The sequence below is a fragment of the Heterodontus francisci genome, unplaced genomic scaffold (genome assembly GCF_036365525.1).
Source record: "Heterodontus francisci isolate sHetFra1 unplaced genomic scaffold, sHetFra1.hap1 HAP1_SCAFFOLD_842, whole genome shotgun sequence".
Classification (NCBI taxonomy): Eukaryota; Metazoa; Chordata; class Chondrichthyes; order Heterodontiformes; family Heterodontidae; genus Heterodontus; species Heterodontus francisci.
Genome location: NW_027141038.1, coordinates 78,191 through 96,094, shown reverse-complemented (window position 1 = coordinate 96,094; position 17,904 = coordinate 78,191). Strand labels below are relative to the sequence as shown.

Here is a 17,904-nt window from a genome sequence, read left to right as displayed (position 1 = left end):
ATGATCACTTCCACCAAAGTACTCCCCACCTTATACCCTTTCCCCCTACCCAGCTTCATTCCCTGAAACGAAGAGCAGAACTGCCCCTTCTCATGTTGAGCTTCCGAAATACTGGCTAAAAAAAATTCTCCTGAATATACTTTAGGAATTCTGCACCCTCTATACATTTTACACTAATTCTATCCCAGCTAATACTAGAGGAGTTGAAATCCCAAACTATTACAGTCCTATTGATTTACACTTTTAGAAATTTAGATACATATTTGATCATATCTTCCTCTGACTGTCAGGGGGCCTATAGCACATGCCAGCAGTGACTGCCTCTTTTCTGTTATTTAGTTCAATCCATATGGCCATATTTTATGATCCTTCCAGCATATCATCTCTCCACACAGCTGTAATTGTTTCTTTAACCAATATTGCTATTCCCCTTTTTTATCCCCCATTTTTCTTGTTTGAAAACCCTTCACACCCAGGGATGTTGAGCTGCCATTCCAGTTCTTCTTGAAGCCATGTTTCAGTTAGTTACATCATATTCCAAGTATTTGCCTGTGCCCTCAGCTCATCAGCCTTACTGACTAGTCGTTGCATTGACACATATATGATTAAGCATGGTCAAACTCCATTGTTACCTTTGTGGAAGGCAGAGAAAACACTCACTCACTTTCTGCCTTCCATTTCCAGCTGTGTTTATCTCCCTTTTGAATCTATGCTGAAGTTCCAAAGCTTCTCCTTCCAAGCTAGTTCAGCTGGTACCAATATGGACCACGAGCTATGGCTATTCACCCTCCTGCCTCCAAATGTTCTAAATTCTTCTGACATCCATCACCCTGAAATCAAGGAAGCAACATGCCCTCCAGGAATTACATCTGTGGCCGCAGAAATGCCCGTCCGTTCCTTAACTATTGAATCTATTGCTTTTCTGACCTTCCTCCTCAACCTTCCCTGGCTTGGCTCTGGTTGCACTCTCCAGAGAAACCATCACCCTCTCCGGAATTCAGAACACTGGTTAGAGAGCAAGATGCACTCAGGGAACTATTGCACTACTTGCCCAGTCTTCCTGAATAGATCTAAAAACTCCAGTTTCAGACCTTGCCAAAAGACAGCACCTTCAACAGTGTCAGATGTGCCTCAGCTGGCCGCTCATTCATCCGAGTCAGAAAGTGCAGGTTGTGCTGAGATTTGAGCAAGGAAATCTAGGATGACACTCCAGTGCGGTACTGAGAAAGTGTTGCACTATCGGAGGTGCTGTCTTTTGAATAAGACGTTAAAACGAGGCCCCGTCTGCCCTCCCACAGCACAATTTCAAAGAAGAGCAGGGCAGTTCTCCCTACTGTCTTGCCAATATTTATCCCTCAATTAACATTCCCAAAATAAACAGATTATCTGGTCACGAACATATTGCTGGTTGTCTGAGCTTGCTGTGTGTAAATTTTCTGACATCTTTCCTGCATTACAAAAGTGATGGTACTTCGAAAGTGCTTCATTACCTGTAAAAGCACTTTGGCATGTCCCAAGGTCGTGAAAGGTGATATATAAATAAATTAATAATTAACAGATATTAATAAATTAATTTATATAAATAGAAGCCTTTTTTTCAATGGTGCAGTGCTGCTTAAACACTGCACTCAAGTATCAGCCTGGATCATGTAGAGAAACATTATTATCTGAATGGCTATAAACTGAGCGAGGGGAATATGCAGCGAGACCTGGGTGCCCTCGTACACCAGTCGCTGAAGGTAAGCATGCAGGTGCAACAAGCGGTAAAAAGGCAAATGGTATGTTTGCCTTCATAGCGAGAGGATTTGAGTACAGAAGCAGGGATGTCTTGCGGCAATTATACAGGGCCTCGGTAAGGCCACACCTGGAATATTGTATGCAGTTATGGTCTCCTTATCTGAGGAAGGACGTTCTTGCTATCGAGGGAGTGCAGCGAAGGTTTATCAGACTGATTCCTGGGAAGGCAGGACCGACTTATGAGGAGAGATTGAGTCAGTTAGGATTTTATTCGCTGGAGTTCGGGGGGGGATCTCATAAAAACCTATAAAATTCTAACAGGACTTGACAGGGTAGATGCAGGAAGGATGTTCCCGATGGTGGGGGAGTCCAGAACCAGGGATCACAGTCTAAGGATACGGGGTAAACCTTTCAGGACTGAGAAGAGGAAACTTTTCTTCACCCAGAGAGTGGTGAACCTGTGGAATTCGCTACCACAGAAAGCAGCTGAGGCCAAAACATTGTATGTTTTCAAAAAGTAGTTAGATATAGCTCTTGGGTCCAAAGGGATCAAAGGGTATGGGACAAAAGCCGGAACAGGCTACTGAGTTGGATGATCTGCCATGATCATAATGAATGGAGGAGCAGTCTCGAAGGGCCTACTCCTGCTCCTATTTTCTCTGTACAGCGAGGTGGAATTTGGATCCAACATTCTTCGGATAGAGGTGGAACTACTACGACTGAGCCAAAGGACAGAGGAGCCTAGGCCTTATTGCCACTACTGCACCTGCTCGACTTACACTCGACTGTGACATACTCCCAGCCCCAACCTTCACTTTCGATGCATTTCCTTTCGCCCGCCACACCTGCCAGTTAAAGGGAGAAATGACACTCACGTCGCCCATCCATAGGGTGGCCATGCCCCCGCCCGGCTGTCCCGAAGTGTCCCGAATCCGGCCGCACATCCGATCAAACGAATCTTCCGCACTCCTTCCGAGGGAGGACCGATATTCCGTCCTCCGCGACCGCCTGAACGCAGTCTGACCCTTCCTCGCTCATAGACCGGTCGAAGCAGAGGTAACTCCACTATATCACCCTAATTACACGACATCTGCAGTGGGCAGAGCAGTTGCTCATCCTGTAAAATGTCAAATAAACATTCAGGATAAGCAACTGGGATTGGGCAGCCACTGACGTCATTTATCCAGCACCGACGAAACGCTATAGGACCCTGATCTTCACCAGCGTGCCAAAAGTAGCGAGAAGATGGAAGTTGAGGGCATGTCTGGTTGTGAAGTGGTGCTGATCGGCGGTTGTTACGAACAGATTATATTCGGTTATCGAATAAAGAGGCCGGGACAGGTGAGAATGCGTCAGTCGTTAATGTCGAAGCGTACTTGACAGATGGTAAGGTTGGATTTGTCCAGCGTTAATGTTTATTTGAATACCGTTGTATGGTCATACCGGAGACGCCACCTGTTGTGGGGCTCCGATTCTGAAACTGATCGTCTTGGATTCCTTTTGGTGTTACCCCAAGAAAGAGCTTTAGATCCAAGTGTACGTAGAAAGATAGATTCAGTCTGGAATCCATTCTACTGATAATGCAGAGTTTAATTGTCTTTCGCTGTCTTTCTAAGTTTTGTTAATTTAAAATAGTATCTATTTAAAGGCTTGCCGCTGTCAAAGCATTTTGGCAATATCGATTTATCTCTCCTGGATGGCAATGCGATGTTAACGAATGGACCATTGTTTTGGGAACTCTGACTGTCGGCTGGATTTTTTGGTCAGCGGTGGAACCTTTCGTTTCAATTGCACTGCCATACAGGCTTTTGCATTGTAAGTTCCTGTCAGCCGAAAAGCACAGTATCGACGACAGAGCATGTGGGAACTGTGCAAACGGGACAAGTATCTTTAACCAATCAGATTGAAGAATCGGTTACGGGTCGCGCAGTCTGAACCAGGAAGTATTAGTTGTAATGAAAACTGGAGGCTGAAAATACTCAGCAGGTCTGGCATCATCTGTGGAGAGAGTTAACGTTTCAGCTCCCAGCCCCTTTGTGTTAATTGTAATATTGAGTTCAATTTCAAATCAGGTAGAGAAAGCAAAATAAAGCGTGTGAAAGAAAGATTGAATTGAGAGAGATAAAAGAGACAGAAAAAACAAAACAAAATCTCCAATAATTAAGATCTGAAGGAATGGGACACAACACCTGTTAATTAATTTTCAGTGCCAGACCAGTTGTTTAACAGTAATTAAGACTGCAAAAAGGGTACTTACTCTGGACGAGGCAACCCCTAACAGTTTCTGGCAAGTTTAGTAAGTCTTTTTTGGGCCTCCTTATCTCGAGAGACAATGGATACGCGCCTGGAGGTGGTCAGTGGTTTGTGAAGCAGCGCCTGGAGTGGCTATAAAGGCCAATTCTGGAGTGACAGGCTCTTCCACAGGTGCTGCAGAGAAATTTGTTTGTTGGGGCTGTTGCACAGTTGGCTCTCCCCTTGCGCCTCTGTCTTTTTTCCTGCCAACTACTAAGTCTCTTCGACTCGCCACAATTTAGCCCTGTCTTTATGGCTGCCCGCCAGCTCTGGCGAATGCTGGCAACTGACTCCCACGACTTGTGATCAATGTCACACGATTTCATGTCGCGTTTGCAGACGTCTTTATAACGGAGACATGGACGGCCGGTGGGTCTGATACCAGTGGCGAGCTCGCTGTACAATGTGTCTTTGGGGATCCTGCCATCTTCCATGCGGCTCACATGGCCAAGCCATCTCAAGCGCCGCTGACTCAGTAGTCTGTATAAGCTGGGGATGTTGGCCGCTTCAAGGACTTCTGTGTTGGAGATATAGTCCTGCCACCTGATGCCAAGTATTCTCCGAAGGCAGCGAAGATGGAATGAATTGAGACGTCGCTCTTGGCTGGCATACGTTGTCCAGGCCTCGCTGCCGTAGAGCAAGGTACTGAGGACACAGGCCTGATACACTCGGACTTTTGTGTTCCGTGTCAGTGCGCCATTTTCCCACACTCTCTTGGCCAGTCTGAACATAGCAGTGGAAGCCTTACCCATGCGCTTGTTGATTTCTGCATCTAGAGACAGGTTACTGGTGATAGTTGAGCCTAGGTAGGTGAACTCTTGAACCACTTCCAGAGCGTGGTCGCCAATATTGATGGATGGAGCATTTCTGACATCCTGCCCCATGATGTTCGTTTTCTTGAGGCTGATGGTTAGGCCAAATTCATTGCAGGCAGACGCAAACCTGTCGATGAGACTCTGCAGGCATTCTTCAGTGTGAGATGTTAAAGCAGCATCGTCAGCAAAGAGGAGTTCTCTGATGAGGACTTTCCGTACTTTGGACTTCGCTCTTAGACGGGCAAGGTTGAACAACCTGCCCCCTGATCTTGTGTGGAGGAAAATTCCTTCTTCAGAGGATTTGAACGCATGTGAAAGCAGCAGGGAGAAGAAAATCCCAAAAAGTGTGGGTGCGAGAACACAGCCCTGTTTCACACCACTCAGGATAGGAAAGGGCTCTGATGAGGAGCCACCATGTTGAATTGTGCCTTTCATATTGTCATGGAATGAGGTGATGATACTTAGTAGCTTTGGTGGACATCCGATCTTTTCTAGTAGTCTGAAGAGACCACGTCTGCTGACGAGGTCAAAGGCTTTGGTGAGATCAATGAAAGCAATGTAGAGGGGCATCTGTTGTTCACGGCATTTCTCCTGTATCTGACGAAGGGAGAACAGCATGTCGATAGTCGATCTCTCTGCACGAAAGCCACACTGTGTCTCAGGGTAGATGCGCTCGGCCAGCTTCTGGAGCCTGTTCAGAGCGACTCGAGCAAAGACTTTCCCCACTATGCTGAGCAGGGAGATTCCACGGTAGTTGTTGCAGTCACCGCGGTCACCTTTGTTTTTATAGAGGGTGATGATGTTGGCATCGCGCATGTCCTGGGGTACTGCTCCCTCGTCCCAGCACAGGCATAGCAGTTCATGTAGTGCTGAGAGTATAGCAGGCTTGGCACTCTTGATTATTTCAGGGGTAATGCTGTCCTTCCCAGGGGCTTTTCCGCTGGCTAGGGAATCAATGGCATCACTGAGGTCCGATTTGGTTGGCTGTATGTCCAGCTCATCCATGACTGGTAGAGGCTGGGCTGCATTGAGGGCAGTCTCAGTGACAGCATTCTCCCTGGAGTACAGTTCTAGGTAGTGCTCAACCCAGCGGTCCATCTGTTTGCGTTGGTCAGTGATTATGTCCCCCGATTTAGATTTGAGGGGGGTGATCTTCTTGATGGTTGGCCCAAGAGCTCTCTTCATGCCATCATACATTCCTCTGATGTTTCCGGTGTCTGAGGCCAGCTGAATATGACTGCATAGGTGTTGCCAGTAGTCGTTTGCGCAACGCCTAGCTGTTCTTTGTGCAGTACTTCTGGCTGCTTTAAGTGCTGCGGATGTTAAATCGCTGGGGGCTTTCTTGTAGTTCAAAAGTGCAATGCGCTTAGCGGCTATGACAGGTTCCAGCTCTTCATTATGAGATTGAAACCAGTCTGCATTTCTCTTCGCACTTTTGCCGTAGGTGGTCAAAGCTGACTCATAGATGGCGTCTCTGATGTGGGCCCACTTGGTCTCAGCATCCCCTGTGGGAGTGTTTTGAAGGGCTGTTGCAAGTGAATTTAGAAATTTTTGTAACAGCTGTGGGTGAGAAATTCTGCTCGTGTTGATGCGCGGGTGGCCCTTCTGCTTGGAATGATGCAACTTCTTTGGTCTGAGTCTAACCTTGCTGCACACCAGGGAGTGGTCGGTGTCGCAGTCCGCACTGTGGAAGCTGCGTGTGATTTGAACACTGTTTAAGGCGGCTCACCTTGTGACAATGAGGTCTAGCTGGTGCCAACGACGTGATCTTGGGTGCCTCCATGAAACCTGGTGACAGGGTTTAGTGTGAAAGAACGAGTTGGTGATGCAGAGGTTATGATAGGTACACAACTCAAGCAGTCTCTGCCCGTTCTCATTCATCCTTCCAACGCCATAGCGCCCAAGGCAGGAGGGCCATGAGTCATGGTCGGCCCCAACCCTGGCATTAAAGTCCCCCAGCAGGAATAGGTGTTCGGTGTTGGGGATGCTGCTAATGATGTTATGGAGTTGTTCATAGAACTGGTCTTTAGCTTCAGGTGCGGAACAGAGTGTTGGAGCATAGATGCTGAGTAGGTGTACTGGACCAGAGTTGGTGAGCAGTCGGATGGACAGTATGCGTTCCGAGCCATTTGAGGGAGGCTCTATCATGCTGAGCAAGGAGTTTCTGATGGCGAAGCCCACTCCATGCTGTCTTGGTTCTTCAGGATCCCTGCCCTGCCAGAAGAAGGTGTAGTCTTGCTCTGCTAGAGAGCCACTCGCGGGGAGGCGAGTCTCCTGAAGTGCTGCAATGTCCACATTGAGTCTACTGAGCTCGTTGTTAATGATGGCGGTCTTCCGAGAATCGTTGATTTGTGTAAGGTCTTCCGACAGGCCAGGACACATAGTTCTGACGTTCCAGCTTGCAAAGCGAAGGGCTGGTACCTTCTTTCCTTTTAGTAAGTATGTATCAAGTAAAAGATGTTCTTTGTTCAGTGTTAAATGCAACAACTTCATGCTGTTCCATGTATTTCAATGATGAGTCAGACAGCGAGATACAGTTCTCACAGATTCTGGAGGAACAAGTAGTCTCAGACAGCAGCTTCCTAGTTTACACACATAACTGTGCATTTTGCTGTCCAATTTACGTTAATAATGGTGTCCACTGTTGGACTCTATTATTTTTTACTGCATTTAAAGCGCTACTGCAACTCAAGTAACAACTCAGTATGGGGAGAACCTCTTTTGGCCAAGTCTCTACTTGAATTACATTTTAGACTGCTTACGCCTGGGTAACATTCATGGAAAAAATAGCCACGGAATCATAAATTATGACAGTTTACTGACTTTGTATTCTTCGCTTACAACAGGATATAGATCAACTGGGAAAGTGTGCAAATGGAATTTAACGCAGACAAGTGCGAAGTGATGCATTTTGGGAAGTTAAACCAGGGCAGGACATATACAGTGAATGGCAGGCCCCTGGGGAGTGTTGTTGAGCAGAGACACCTTGAGGTGCAAGTACATGGTTTCCTGAAAGTGGCAACACAGGTAGACAGGGTGGTGAAGGCGGCGTATGGCATGCTTGCCTTCATTGGCCGAGGCATTGAGTACAAGAGTTGGGACGTCATGTCACAGTAACGTTGGTTAGGCCGCATTTGAAGTACTGTGTGCAGTTCTGGTCACCGCACTACAGGAAAGATGTGATTAAGCTAGAGAGGGTGCAGAAAAGATTCACAAGGATGATGCCTGGTTTGGAGGGCTTGAGTTACAAAGAGAGATTGGATAGGCTGGGTCTGTTTTCCCTGGAGCGAAGGAGGCTGAGAGGGGACATGATAGAGGTATATAAAATTATGAGAGGCATAGATAGGGTAGATAGCCAGAATCTGTTTCCCATGGAAGGGGTGACTACAACTAGAGGGCATAGATTTAAGGTGAGAGGGAGGAGGATCAAAGGGGTAAATTTTAACGCAAAGTATAGTGGGTATCTGGACTGAGCTGCCAGAGGAGGTCGTGGAGGCAGGAACAGTAGTGACATTTAAGAGGCATCAGGACAGGTACTTGAATGAGCAAGGCACAGAGGGATATGGAATTAATGCAGGCAGTTGGGATTAGTATAGATAGGCATTATGGTCGGCATGGACGCGATGGGCCGAAGGGCCTGTTTCTATGCTGTACGACTCTATGACTACAATTTCTTTGTGTGTTTTTTCGTATTTTATTAATCTGTTTGATTACTCTATTATCTTATGCACGTTATTGCCTTAAAGCTGCCTCATTTTTTACTCTACAATCATAGAATGATACAATGCAGAAGGTGGCCATTCAGCCAATTGTGTTGTGCCAGCTCTTTTGAAAGGCTTAATCCCACACCCTTGCTCTTTCCTCATAACCCTGAAAATTCTCCCCCTTCTATTTCTTTTTGAAACTTAGTATTGAATGTTTCAGACAGTGCATTCCAGACCATCATAACTAGCTGTGTAAAATGCATCACTACCAGAATGCAACACTTCACATTGCTGTGTTAAATTTCACCTGCCATTCAGATGCTCATTGTTCTCCTGAAGTCTGTTACTCTCCCTCTCACTGTTACTATCTTTGAGTTTTGTATCATCTGCAAACTTTGAAATTATGCCCTATGTTACCAAGGCCAGGCAATGTATATGTTTAAAAAAAGCAGTGGTTCTACTCACCACTACTTTCTGCACTCTGCCCTTCAGCCAATTTTGTCTCCACACTGCCACTGCCCCCTTAAACCCATGGGCTTCAATTTAGCTAACATGTCTATTATGTGCAACTTTATCAAACATCTTTGGAAGTCCATATGCACAACATCAACCACACTACATAGATGTGGATGTATGTATTAAATAACTCCAAGAACTTTGATCTGGAAATGCCTGCTGCTGTTGAGAAGTAAACAGTACTCTTGTAAGTTGCTGACTGAAACTGTGCTATTTGCTCTTTTTAGAGCTGGGATCTTGAACCTGACTTTACCCATCATGCTCATACAGCATCTTTAACCATTGTGGCTGTAAGTGATCAGTATGTGGCAACGGGCAGTAAAGATGAAACGATTCAGCTGTATAACATGAAAAAGAAAATTGATCAGGGATCATTATTGTACCATAATGGTGAGTAAAAATATGTTTTCACACTTTATTACACTGATCTTCTTGTAGGCTGGCATAGTGTAATGGGTGGTACAGGTTATTTTTTAAGAGCTGTGTCTAACCCGAGGTAACTCGAGTTGATCATTAAGGTTATTGACAGCACAACATAGAACTTTTACAGCACAGAAGAGGCTATTAGAACCATTGCCTCTCTGCCTGGAGAAATAGTACTGGATTGAAAGCCTGTACCAGCAGCCTTGGATCAGCAAATTATGGTTATCTTTCGGTCTTGATTTCTTTATGAAAGGGTCAGAATTCCAGATGATGATGATGCCTCGGAGATTCTACAAGCTCGAGAAGTATTATATAAAGCTAAAAACAGAAAATGCTGGAAACGCTCAGCTGGTTAGGTAGTGGAGAGAGAAACCAAGTTAACGTTTCAGACCACTGACCTTTCATTTGAGCATGTATATGAAGCTTCTCTACTGGTATTTGCTTCTGACTTTCATTTTGATACAGAATATAGGTGCAAGTTGGAGCACCTCTTATGTTCCTGGAGTAAATAATGGTGTGGTCTCAGTGTTTGCAACTTTTGTGGTGCTTATTTACCCTTGTTCTTATCGTGTCAAAGTGTCATTTATGGTATAGAATGAGGTCATTTGGCCCATCAAGTCTATGCTGGCTCTCCACGGAGCAATCCAGTCAGTCCCACTCCCCTGCAAGTTTATTTCTCTCAAATGCCCATCCAGTTTCCTTTTGAATCATTGTCTCTGCGTCCACCACCCTCATGGGCAGTGAATTCCAAGTCATTACAACTCACTGCGTAAAAAATGTTCTTCCTCACATTCTCCTTGTATCTCTTGCCCAAAACCTTCAATCTGTGTCCTAGTCCTTGTACTATCAGTGAATGGGAATAGTTTTTCTTATCTAACTTAGCTAAGCCTATTATTTTGGATATCTTTATCAAATCTCCTTTGCTGCAGGGAGAACAATCCCAGCTTCTCCAACCTAACCTTGCAACTAAAATCCCTCTGCAACCTCATGAGGACCCTTGCATCCTTCAAGTGTGGTAACCAGAATTGGATGCAGTACTCTAGTTGGGGCCTAACCAGAGCTTTAGAAAGGGTCAGCATAACTTCCCTGCTTTTGTACTCAATGCCTCTATTTATGAAGCCCACGATCCCATACGCTTTGTTAACCACTCTCTCAATGTGTCCTGCCACCTTCAAAAAACAAAGCACATACGCCCCTAGGTCCTTCTGTTCCTGTACACTTAGAAGTGTAGATGACTGGTACATTTATTTGATATTGTAGCAGATGGACACTAATACAGAGTAAACCAACTTTAGAAATCTGCATAACTTTGGATTTTGCCGAGTCCAGGAATCAGACAAAGGTGTTCTTTGAAGCTTGGTGAAATAATATTCCTTCACTGGCTCCAATATTGTTGCACAGTTGACAGATGTTTAGCGATTCCTATTTGTTGAATATCTTTTTCCACCATTTTTACCACTTTTTATATCCCAGTATATTTTGGGTGAAAATACACTTTGAATACAAACCTTTCAACTTTGGAAATTGGGCTTCAATCCAACTTTGGTAATGGAATAAAAAGATCCGTAAAATTATCATCGGTCGGGGCATAGAGTATAAAAATTGGCAAGTCATGCTGTAGCTGTACAGAACCTTAGTTAGGTCACACTTGGAATATTGCATGCAATTCTGGACGCCACACTACCAGAAGGATGTGGAGGCTTTGGAGAGGGTACAGAAGAGGTTTACCAGGATGTTGCCTTGTCTGGAGGGTATTGGCTATGAGGAGAGGTTGGATAAATTTGAATTGTTTTCTCTGGAACGACGGAGGTGGAGGGACGACATGATAGAGGTTTACAAAGTTATGAGCGGCATGGACAGAGTGGATAGTCAGAAGCTTTTTCTCGGTGTGGAAGAGTCAGTTACTAGGGGACATAAGTTTAAGGTGCAAGGGGCAAAGTTTAGAGGGGATGTGCGAGGCAAGTTCTTTACACAGAGGGTGGTGAGTGCCTGGAACTTGTTGCCGGGGGAGGTGGTGGAAGCAGGTACAATAGCGACGTTTAAGAGGTATCTTGACAAATACATGAATAGTTTGGGAATAGAGGGATACGGACCCCGAAAGTGCAGAAGGTTTTAGTTTCGACAGGCATCATGATCGGCGCAGGCTTGGAGGGCCGAATGGCCTGTTCCTGTCCTGGTCTTTGTTCAGTGCCAGTCCCATTCCCAATGGATAGGAGCTCAACTCCTGGCTATCTGTAACTTATCACTGAATTAGTCTTCAGAAAGCAATGAAATACTTCATTTATGTACTTGGTGACACTTGGACTAAAATGCCAATTGCCCCTGAAAATAGGCCCAGGAATCACGATGCATGATTAACCAGCACCTGTTCAAAGTAATGCAGGCAACATGCATGCCTCAGCAGGGGGCCCATGTTTGTGCAAGACCAGCACCGCTTAAAGCAAGCCTGCACTACCTAAAGCCAGCTTGCACCTCTTAAAGGCAAGGTGAATTCTGGCTGCAAAGGTTGGTGGAAGTCGCTGTAGAAGAGTTTGCATTTATACAGCACTTTATATGACCACTGGATGTCTCAAAGCACTTGACAGCCACAAAAGTACTTTTGAAGAAATGTAGGAAATGCGGCAGCCAGATTTACGCACAGAAACTCCCACAAAACAGTGGTGAGATAATGAGCAAAAAGAGGAGCAACTGACCAGAAAGCATGCATTGGAGCCTATGGTGCAGGAGGAGGAGGAGAGGGGTCCTCTAACCTCAGGGGATGAGGAGGCCTGGCAGACAGATACTATGAAGGCAGCAGAAGCAGATGGATGTTGCAGTCAATCCCAACAGTTTACCTCTGAGGACCTGCAAAAAAGTCAGTGACCTCACATAAGTGGGCAAGGTCAGTGAATGCATCTTCAAATGTCATATCTTCACAAATGAGCCACCTGCCTCACACACTGCTCAATTTGTGTTGGACACCACCTTAGTGAGGGCATTGTAAGCGTGCGCGGGAAGTATGCAGAGTGGGCAGATGAGGAAGTCAGTCAGTGTGCAACACTGCACTGAAGCGACTTTTTTTTTTCAATCATGCCACTCTAGTTAACAGCCTCTCAAACACGCACAGCTGAACATTCATTCAGCAGCAGGAAGGATCCCCCACCAGCACTATTTAAAAGGATCATCTTGCAACAACTTGAAGGTTAATTGCTGATTAATCTCAACTCACTCTTTTTTTAAGTTTATGAAAGTGCTTGATGTTTTGAAGAGGTGATGAAGTCTCCATGGAGTGTTGCTGCACACAGCAAAAACCTTGGCTGTGAATGCATGGGTCATGGCAGACTACTTACTCCCAGACATTGGTGCTATAGTCACAATTTCCCTTGGCCTGCAGCATAAGATGGAGCAGAAGCAGCAAAGAGGAAAACGAGGTGTGGGGTAGATGAAAGGGCTCTCAGCAGGAGGCTTTGTCCATCTAGGCTCTTCCGGGAGCCCTTCTCTTACTTTCACTCAAGCCAGTAGCAGTGTGCGCGTTGTTTATGCTTTACGAAAGAGATGCTTACAGAACCCTGCCACCTCTTGCAACCAGACTTACAACCTCAGAATGAGCAAGGACGGCACTGCCATAAACTGTGAAGATGACTGTAGCATTGAATTTCTTCACAACAGAATGTTTCCAGGTTGGAGCAGGTGATATCTATAACATAGAATCATACCATTATTACGGTACAGAAGGGAGCTATTCACCCCATTGAGTCCACTCCAGCTCTCCGTAGAGCAATCCAGTCAGTCCCAATCCTCTGCTCTATCCTCGTAGCCCTGCAAGTTTATTTCCATGAAGTGCCTATCCAATTTCCTTTTGAAATCGTTGATCGTGCCCACTTCCAACACCCATGTCGGCAGCGAATTCCAGGTCATTACCACTTGCTGTGTGTACGATTAAAAAAAAAACTTCTTCCTCGCATTATCCCTGAATCTCTTGCCCAAACCCTTAAATCAGTGTTCCCCTAATCCTTGCACCATCAGCTAATGGTAACAGTTTTTCTACCTTATTTAAACCTGTCATGATGTGGTTGTACACCTCTGTCAGATCTCCCCTCAACCTCATTCACTCCGAGAACAACTCCAGCTTTTCTAACCTAACCTTGTAGCTAAATTGCCTCCTTCATGGAACCATTCTAGTAAATCTCCTCTGCACCCTCTCCAGGATCTTCACATCCTTCCTAAAGTGAGGTGAATGAACTGGAGGCAGTATTCTAGTTGTGGCCTAGCTTTATAAAATTTCAGCATAACTTCCTGCTTTTGTACTCAGTACCTTTATTTATGAAGCCCAAGATCCCAAATTCTTTTCAAATTACTCTTTCAATATATCCTGCCACCTTCAAAGATCTATGCACATGAACCCCCCCCGCCCCAGTCCCTCTGTCCCTGTGGACGCTCTTCAGAACTGTGCCATTTAGGTTTAGAGATACAGCACTGAAACAGGCCCTTCGGCCCACCGAGTCTGTGCCGACCATCAACCACCCATTTATACTAAAGCTACACTAATCCCATATTCCTACCACATCGCCACCTGTCCCTATATTTCCCTACCACCTACCTATACTAGGGGCAATTTATAATGGCCAATTAACCTATCAACCAGCAAGTCTTTGGCATGTGGGAGGAAACCGGAGCACCCGGAGGAAACCCACACAGACACAGGGAGAACTTGCAAACTCCACGCAGGCAGTACCCAGAATTGAACCCGGGTCGCTGGAGCTGTGAGGCTGCGGTGCTAATCACTGCGCCACTGTGCCATTAAGTCTATATTGCCTCTCCCTATCCCTTCTGCCAAAATGCAGTACCTTACACTTCTCACGAAGTCTACATATCATCAAAAAAGCAGTGTTTCTTGCACTGACCCTTGTGAAACAGCACGAACAGTCTCCAGTCTGAAAAACTATTTTACCACAACTCTATTTTCTGTCCTTGCGTCAATTTTTTATCCAAGCTGACACTGTCCCTCCTATTCCATGAAGGTCAACAATCTGAAACAAAGAATTAAGAGGGCTAAAAGGGGTCATGAAATATCTTTAGCAAACAGGGTTAAGGAAAATCCCAAAGCCTTTTATTCATATATAAGGAGCAAGAGGGTAACTAGAGAAAGGATTGGCCCACTCAAGGACAAAGGAGGAAAGTTATGCGTGGAGTCAGAGAAAATGGGTGAGATTCTAACCGAGGAGAGGGACATGACGGATAGAACATAGAACATAGAACATACAGCACAGAACAGGCCCTTCGGCCCACAATGTTGTGCCGATCCTTTGTCCTCTGTCAAGGACAATTTAATCTATACCCCATCATTCTCCTTTATCCATATACCTATCCAAAAGCCTTTTGAAAGTCCCTAAAGTTTCTGACTCAACAACTTCCCCGGGCAAGGCATTCCATGCCTCGACCACTCTCTGGGTAAAGAACCTTCCCCTGACATCCCCCTTATATCTCCCACCCTTCACCTTAAATTTATGACCCCTTGTAACGCTTTGCTCCACCCGGGGAAAAAGTTTCTGACTGTCTACCCTATCTATTCCCCTGATCATCTTATAAACCTCTATCATGTCACCCCTCATCCTTCTCCTTTCTAATGAGAAGAGGCCTAGAATGTTCAGCCTTTCCTCGTAAGACTTATTCTCCATTCCAGGCAACATCCTGGTAAATCTCCTCTGCACCCTCTCCAAGGCTTCCACATCCTTCCTAAAATGAGGCGACCAGAACTGCACACAGTACTCCAAATGAGGCCTTACCAAGGTCCTGTACAGCTGCATCATCACCTCACGGCTCTTAAATTCAATCCCTCTGCTAATGAACGCTAACACCCCATATGCCTTCTTCACAGCCCTATCCACTTGAGTTGCAACTTTCAATGATCTATGCACATAGACCCCAAGGTCTCTCTGCTCCTCCACATGCCCAAGAACCCTACCGTTAACCCAGTATTTTGCATTCCTGTTTGTCCTTCCAAAATGGACGACCTCACACTTTTCAGGGTTAAACTCCATCTGCCACTTTTCAGCCCAGCACTGCAACCTATCCAAGTCCCTTTGCAGACGACAATAGCCCTCCTCGGTATCCACAACTCCACCAACCTTTGTATCATCTGCAAATTTACTGACCCACCCTTCGACTTCCTCATCCAAGTCGTTAATAAAAATCACAAACAGGAGAGGACCCAGAACTGATCCCTGCGGCACGCCACTGGTAACTGGGCTCCAGGCTGAGTATTTACCATCTAAGACCACTCTCTGCCTTCTATCAGTTAGCCAATTCTTAATCCAACTGGCCACATTCCCCACTATCCCATGCCTCCTGACTTTCTCCATAAGTCTACCATGGGGGACCTTATCAAATGCCTTACTAAAATCCATGTACACCACATCCACTGGTTTACCCTCATCCACTTGCTTGGTCACCTGCTCAAAGAATTCAATCAGGCTTGTGAGGCAAGACCTACCCCTCACAAAACCGTGCTGACTGTCCCGAATCAAGCAGTGTCTTTCCAGATGCTCAGAAATCCTATCCCTCAGCACCTTTTCCATCAACTTGCCTACCACTGAAGTAAGACTAACTGGCCTGTAATTCCCAGGGTTGTTCCTATTCCCTTTCTTGAACAGGGGCACAACATTTGCCACCCTCCAATCACCTGGTACCACCCCCGTCAGCAGAGAAGATGAAAAGATCATTGCCAGCGGCTCTGCAATTTCATCCCTTGCTTCCCATAACATCCTTGGATATACCCCGTCAGGCCCGGGAGACTTGTCTATCTTCAAGTTATTCAAAAACCCCAACACATCTTCCCTCCTAACGAGCACTTCCTCGAGCTTACCAGTCTGCTTCCCACCGTCCTCTTCAGTAATACACCCCTTCTCATTCGTAAATACCGAAGAGAAGTACTCATTCAAAACCTCACTTATCTCTTCCGGCTCAACACACAGTCTCCCGCTATTGTCCTTGACCGGACCTACGGTCCCCCTAGTCATCCTCATATTTCTGACATACGCATAAAAGGCCTTGGGGTTTTCTTTTATCCTACCCGCCAAGCATTTTTCATGCCCTCTCTTAGCTCTCCTAATCCCTTTCTTCAGATCCTTCCTGGCCATCTTGTATCCCTCCAGAGCTATGCCTATGCCCTTTTTCCTCAACTTTATATACGCATCCTTCTTCTTCCTAACAAGACTCTCAACCTCTCTTGTCAACCACGGTTCCCTCACATGACCATCCCTTCCCTGTCTGACAGGGACATGCTTATCAATGGCCCCTACTATCTGCTCCTTGAAAAAGTTCCACATTTCGACCGTGCCCTTCCCTGCCAGCATATGCTCCCAACTTATGCTCCTCAGTTCCTGCCTGACAGCATCATATCTACCCTTCCCCCAATTGTAAACCTTGCCCTGTTGCACATACCTATCCCTCTCCATTACCACAGTGAATGCTACAGAATTGTGATCACTATCTCCAAAGTGCTCGCCCACCAACAGCTCTATCACTTGCCCTGGTTCATTACCTAGTACCAAATCCAATATTGCCTCCCCTCTGGTCGGGCAGTCTACATACTGAGTCAGAAAAGCTTCCTGGACATACTGCACAAACACTACCCCATCCAAACTATTCGATCTAAAGAGTTGCCAATCAATATTTGGGAAGTTGAAATCCCCCATAATTACTACCCTGTGACTTCTGCTCCTTTCCAAAATCTGTTTCCCAATCTGCTCTTCCACCTCCCTGCTGCTATTGGGGGGCCTATAGAAAACTCCCATCAAGGTGACTGCTCCTTTCCTGTTCCTGACCTCAACCCACAGTGCCTCAGTCGGCAGATCCTCCTCGAAAATTCTTTCAGCAGTTGTTACACTATTTCTAACTAACAATGCCACCCCCCCACCTCTTTTACCACCATTCCTAATCTTATGAAAACATCTATAACCAGGTACCTCCAAAAACCATTCCTCCCCCTCACCTATCCACGTTTCAGTGATGGCCACAACATCGTAGTCCCAAGTGCCCATCCACGCCTTCAATTCACTCACCTTATTCCTGATGCTTCTTGCGTTGAAGTATACGCACTTTAACCCTTCTCCGTGCCCATCTGTCCTCTGTGACAGTGCTACCTTCCCCAATACCTCACTACACTCTTTGTCTTTCTGAGTGGACCCACTGGTCCCTGGATTACAAGTCCGGTTCCCATCCCCCTCCCAAACTAGTTTAAACCCTCCCGAACAGTACTAGCAAACCTCCCTCCCAGGATATTGGTGCCCCTCTGGTTCAGATGCAGCCCGTCCTGTTTGAACAGGTCCCATCTTCCCCAGAATGCAGTCCAATTATCCAAGAACTGGAAGCCCTCCCTCCTACACCATTCCTGCAGCCACGTGTTCAGCTGTGCTCTCTCCCTATTCCTAGCCTCA

General features: G+C 45.9%; 2 protein-coding genes across 3 annotated transcripts in view; one reads left to right on the top strand and one right to left on the bottom strand.

Annotated features, from left to right (window-relative positions):
- LOC137361881 (tRNA selenocysteine 1-associated protein 1-like) overlaps positions 1-2,738 on the bottom strand; it is a 79,838-nt gene extending 77,100 nt beyond the window's left edge. The window contains exon 1 of one of the 2 annotated variants that reach the window (XM_068026483.1): positions 2,613-2,738. In XM_068026483.1, the coding sequence (XP_067882584.1) occupies positions 2,613-2,681 (69 nt within the window). In that variant the 5' untranslated portion in view covers positions 2,682-2,738. The remainder of the gene's footprint in view (positions 1-2,612) is intronic. The other variant, XM_068026484.1, reaches the window with a different exon arrangement.
- Positions 2,739-2,927: 189 nt separating this feature from the next.
- The window catches only part of pak1ip1 (PAK1 interacting protein 1), a 91,327-nt gene continuing 76,350 nt past the window's right edge, over positions 2,928-17,904 (top strand). The window contains exons 1-2 of the mRNA XM_068026485.1: positions 2,928-3,078; positions 9,292-9,454. Of these exons, the coding sequence (XP_067882586.1) occupies positions 2,983-3,078; positions 9,292-9,454 (259 nt within the window). The 5' untranslated portion in view covers positions 2,928-2,982. The remainder of the gene's footprint in view (positions 3,079-9,291; positions 9,455-17,904) is intronic.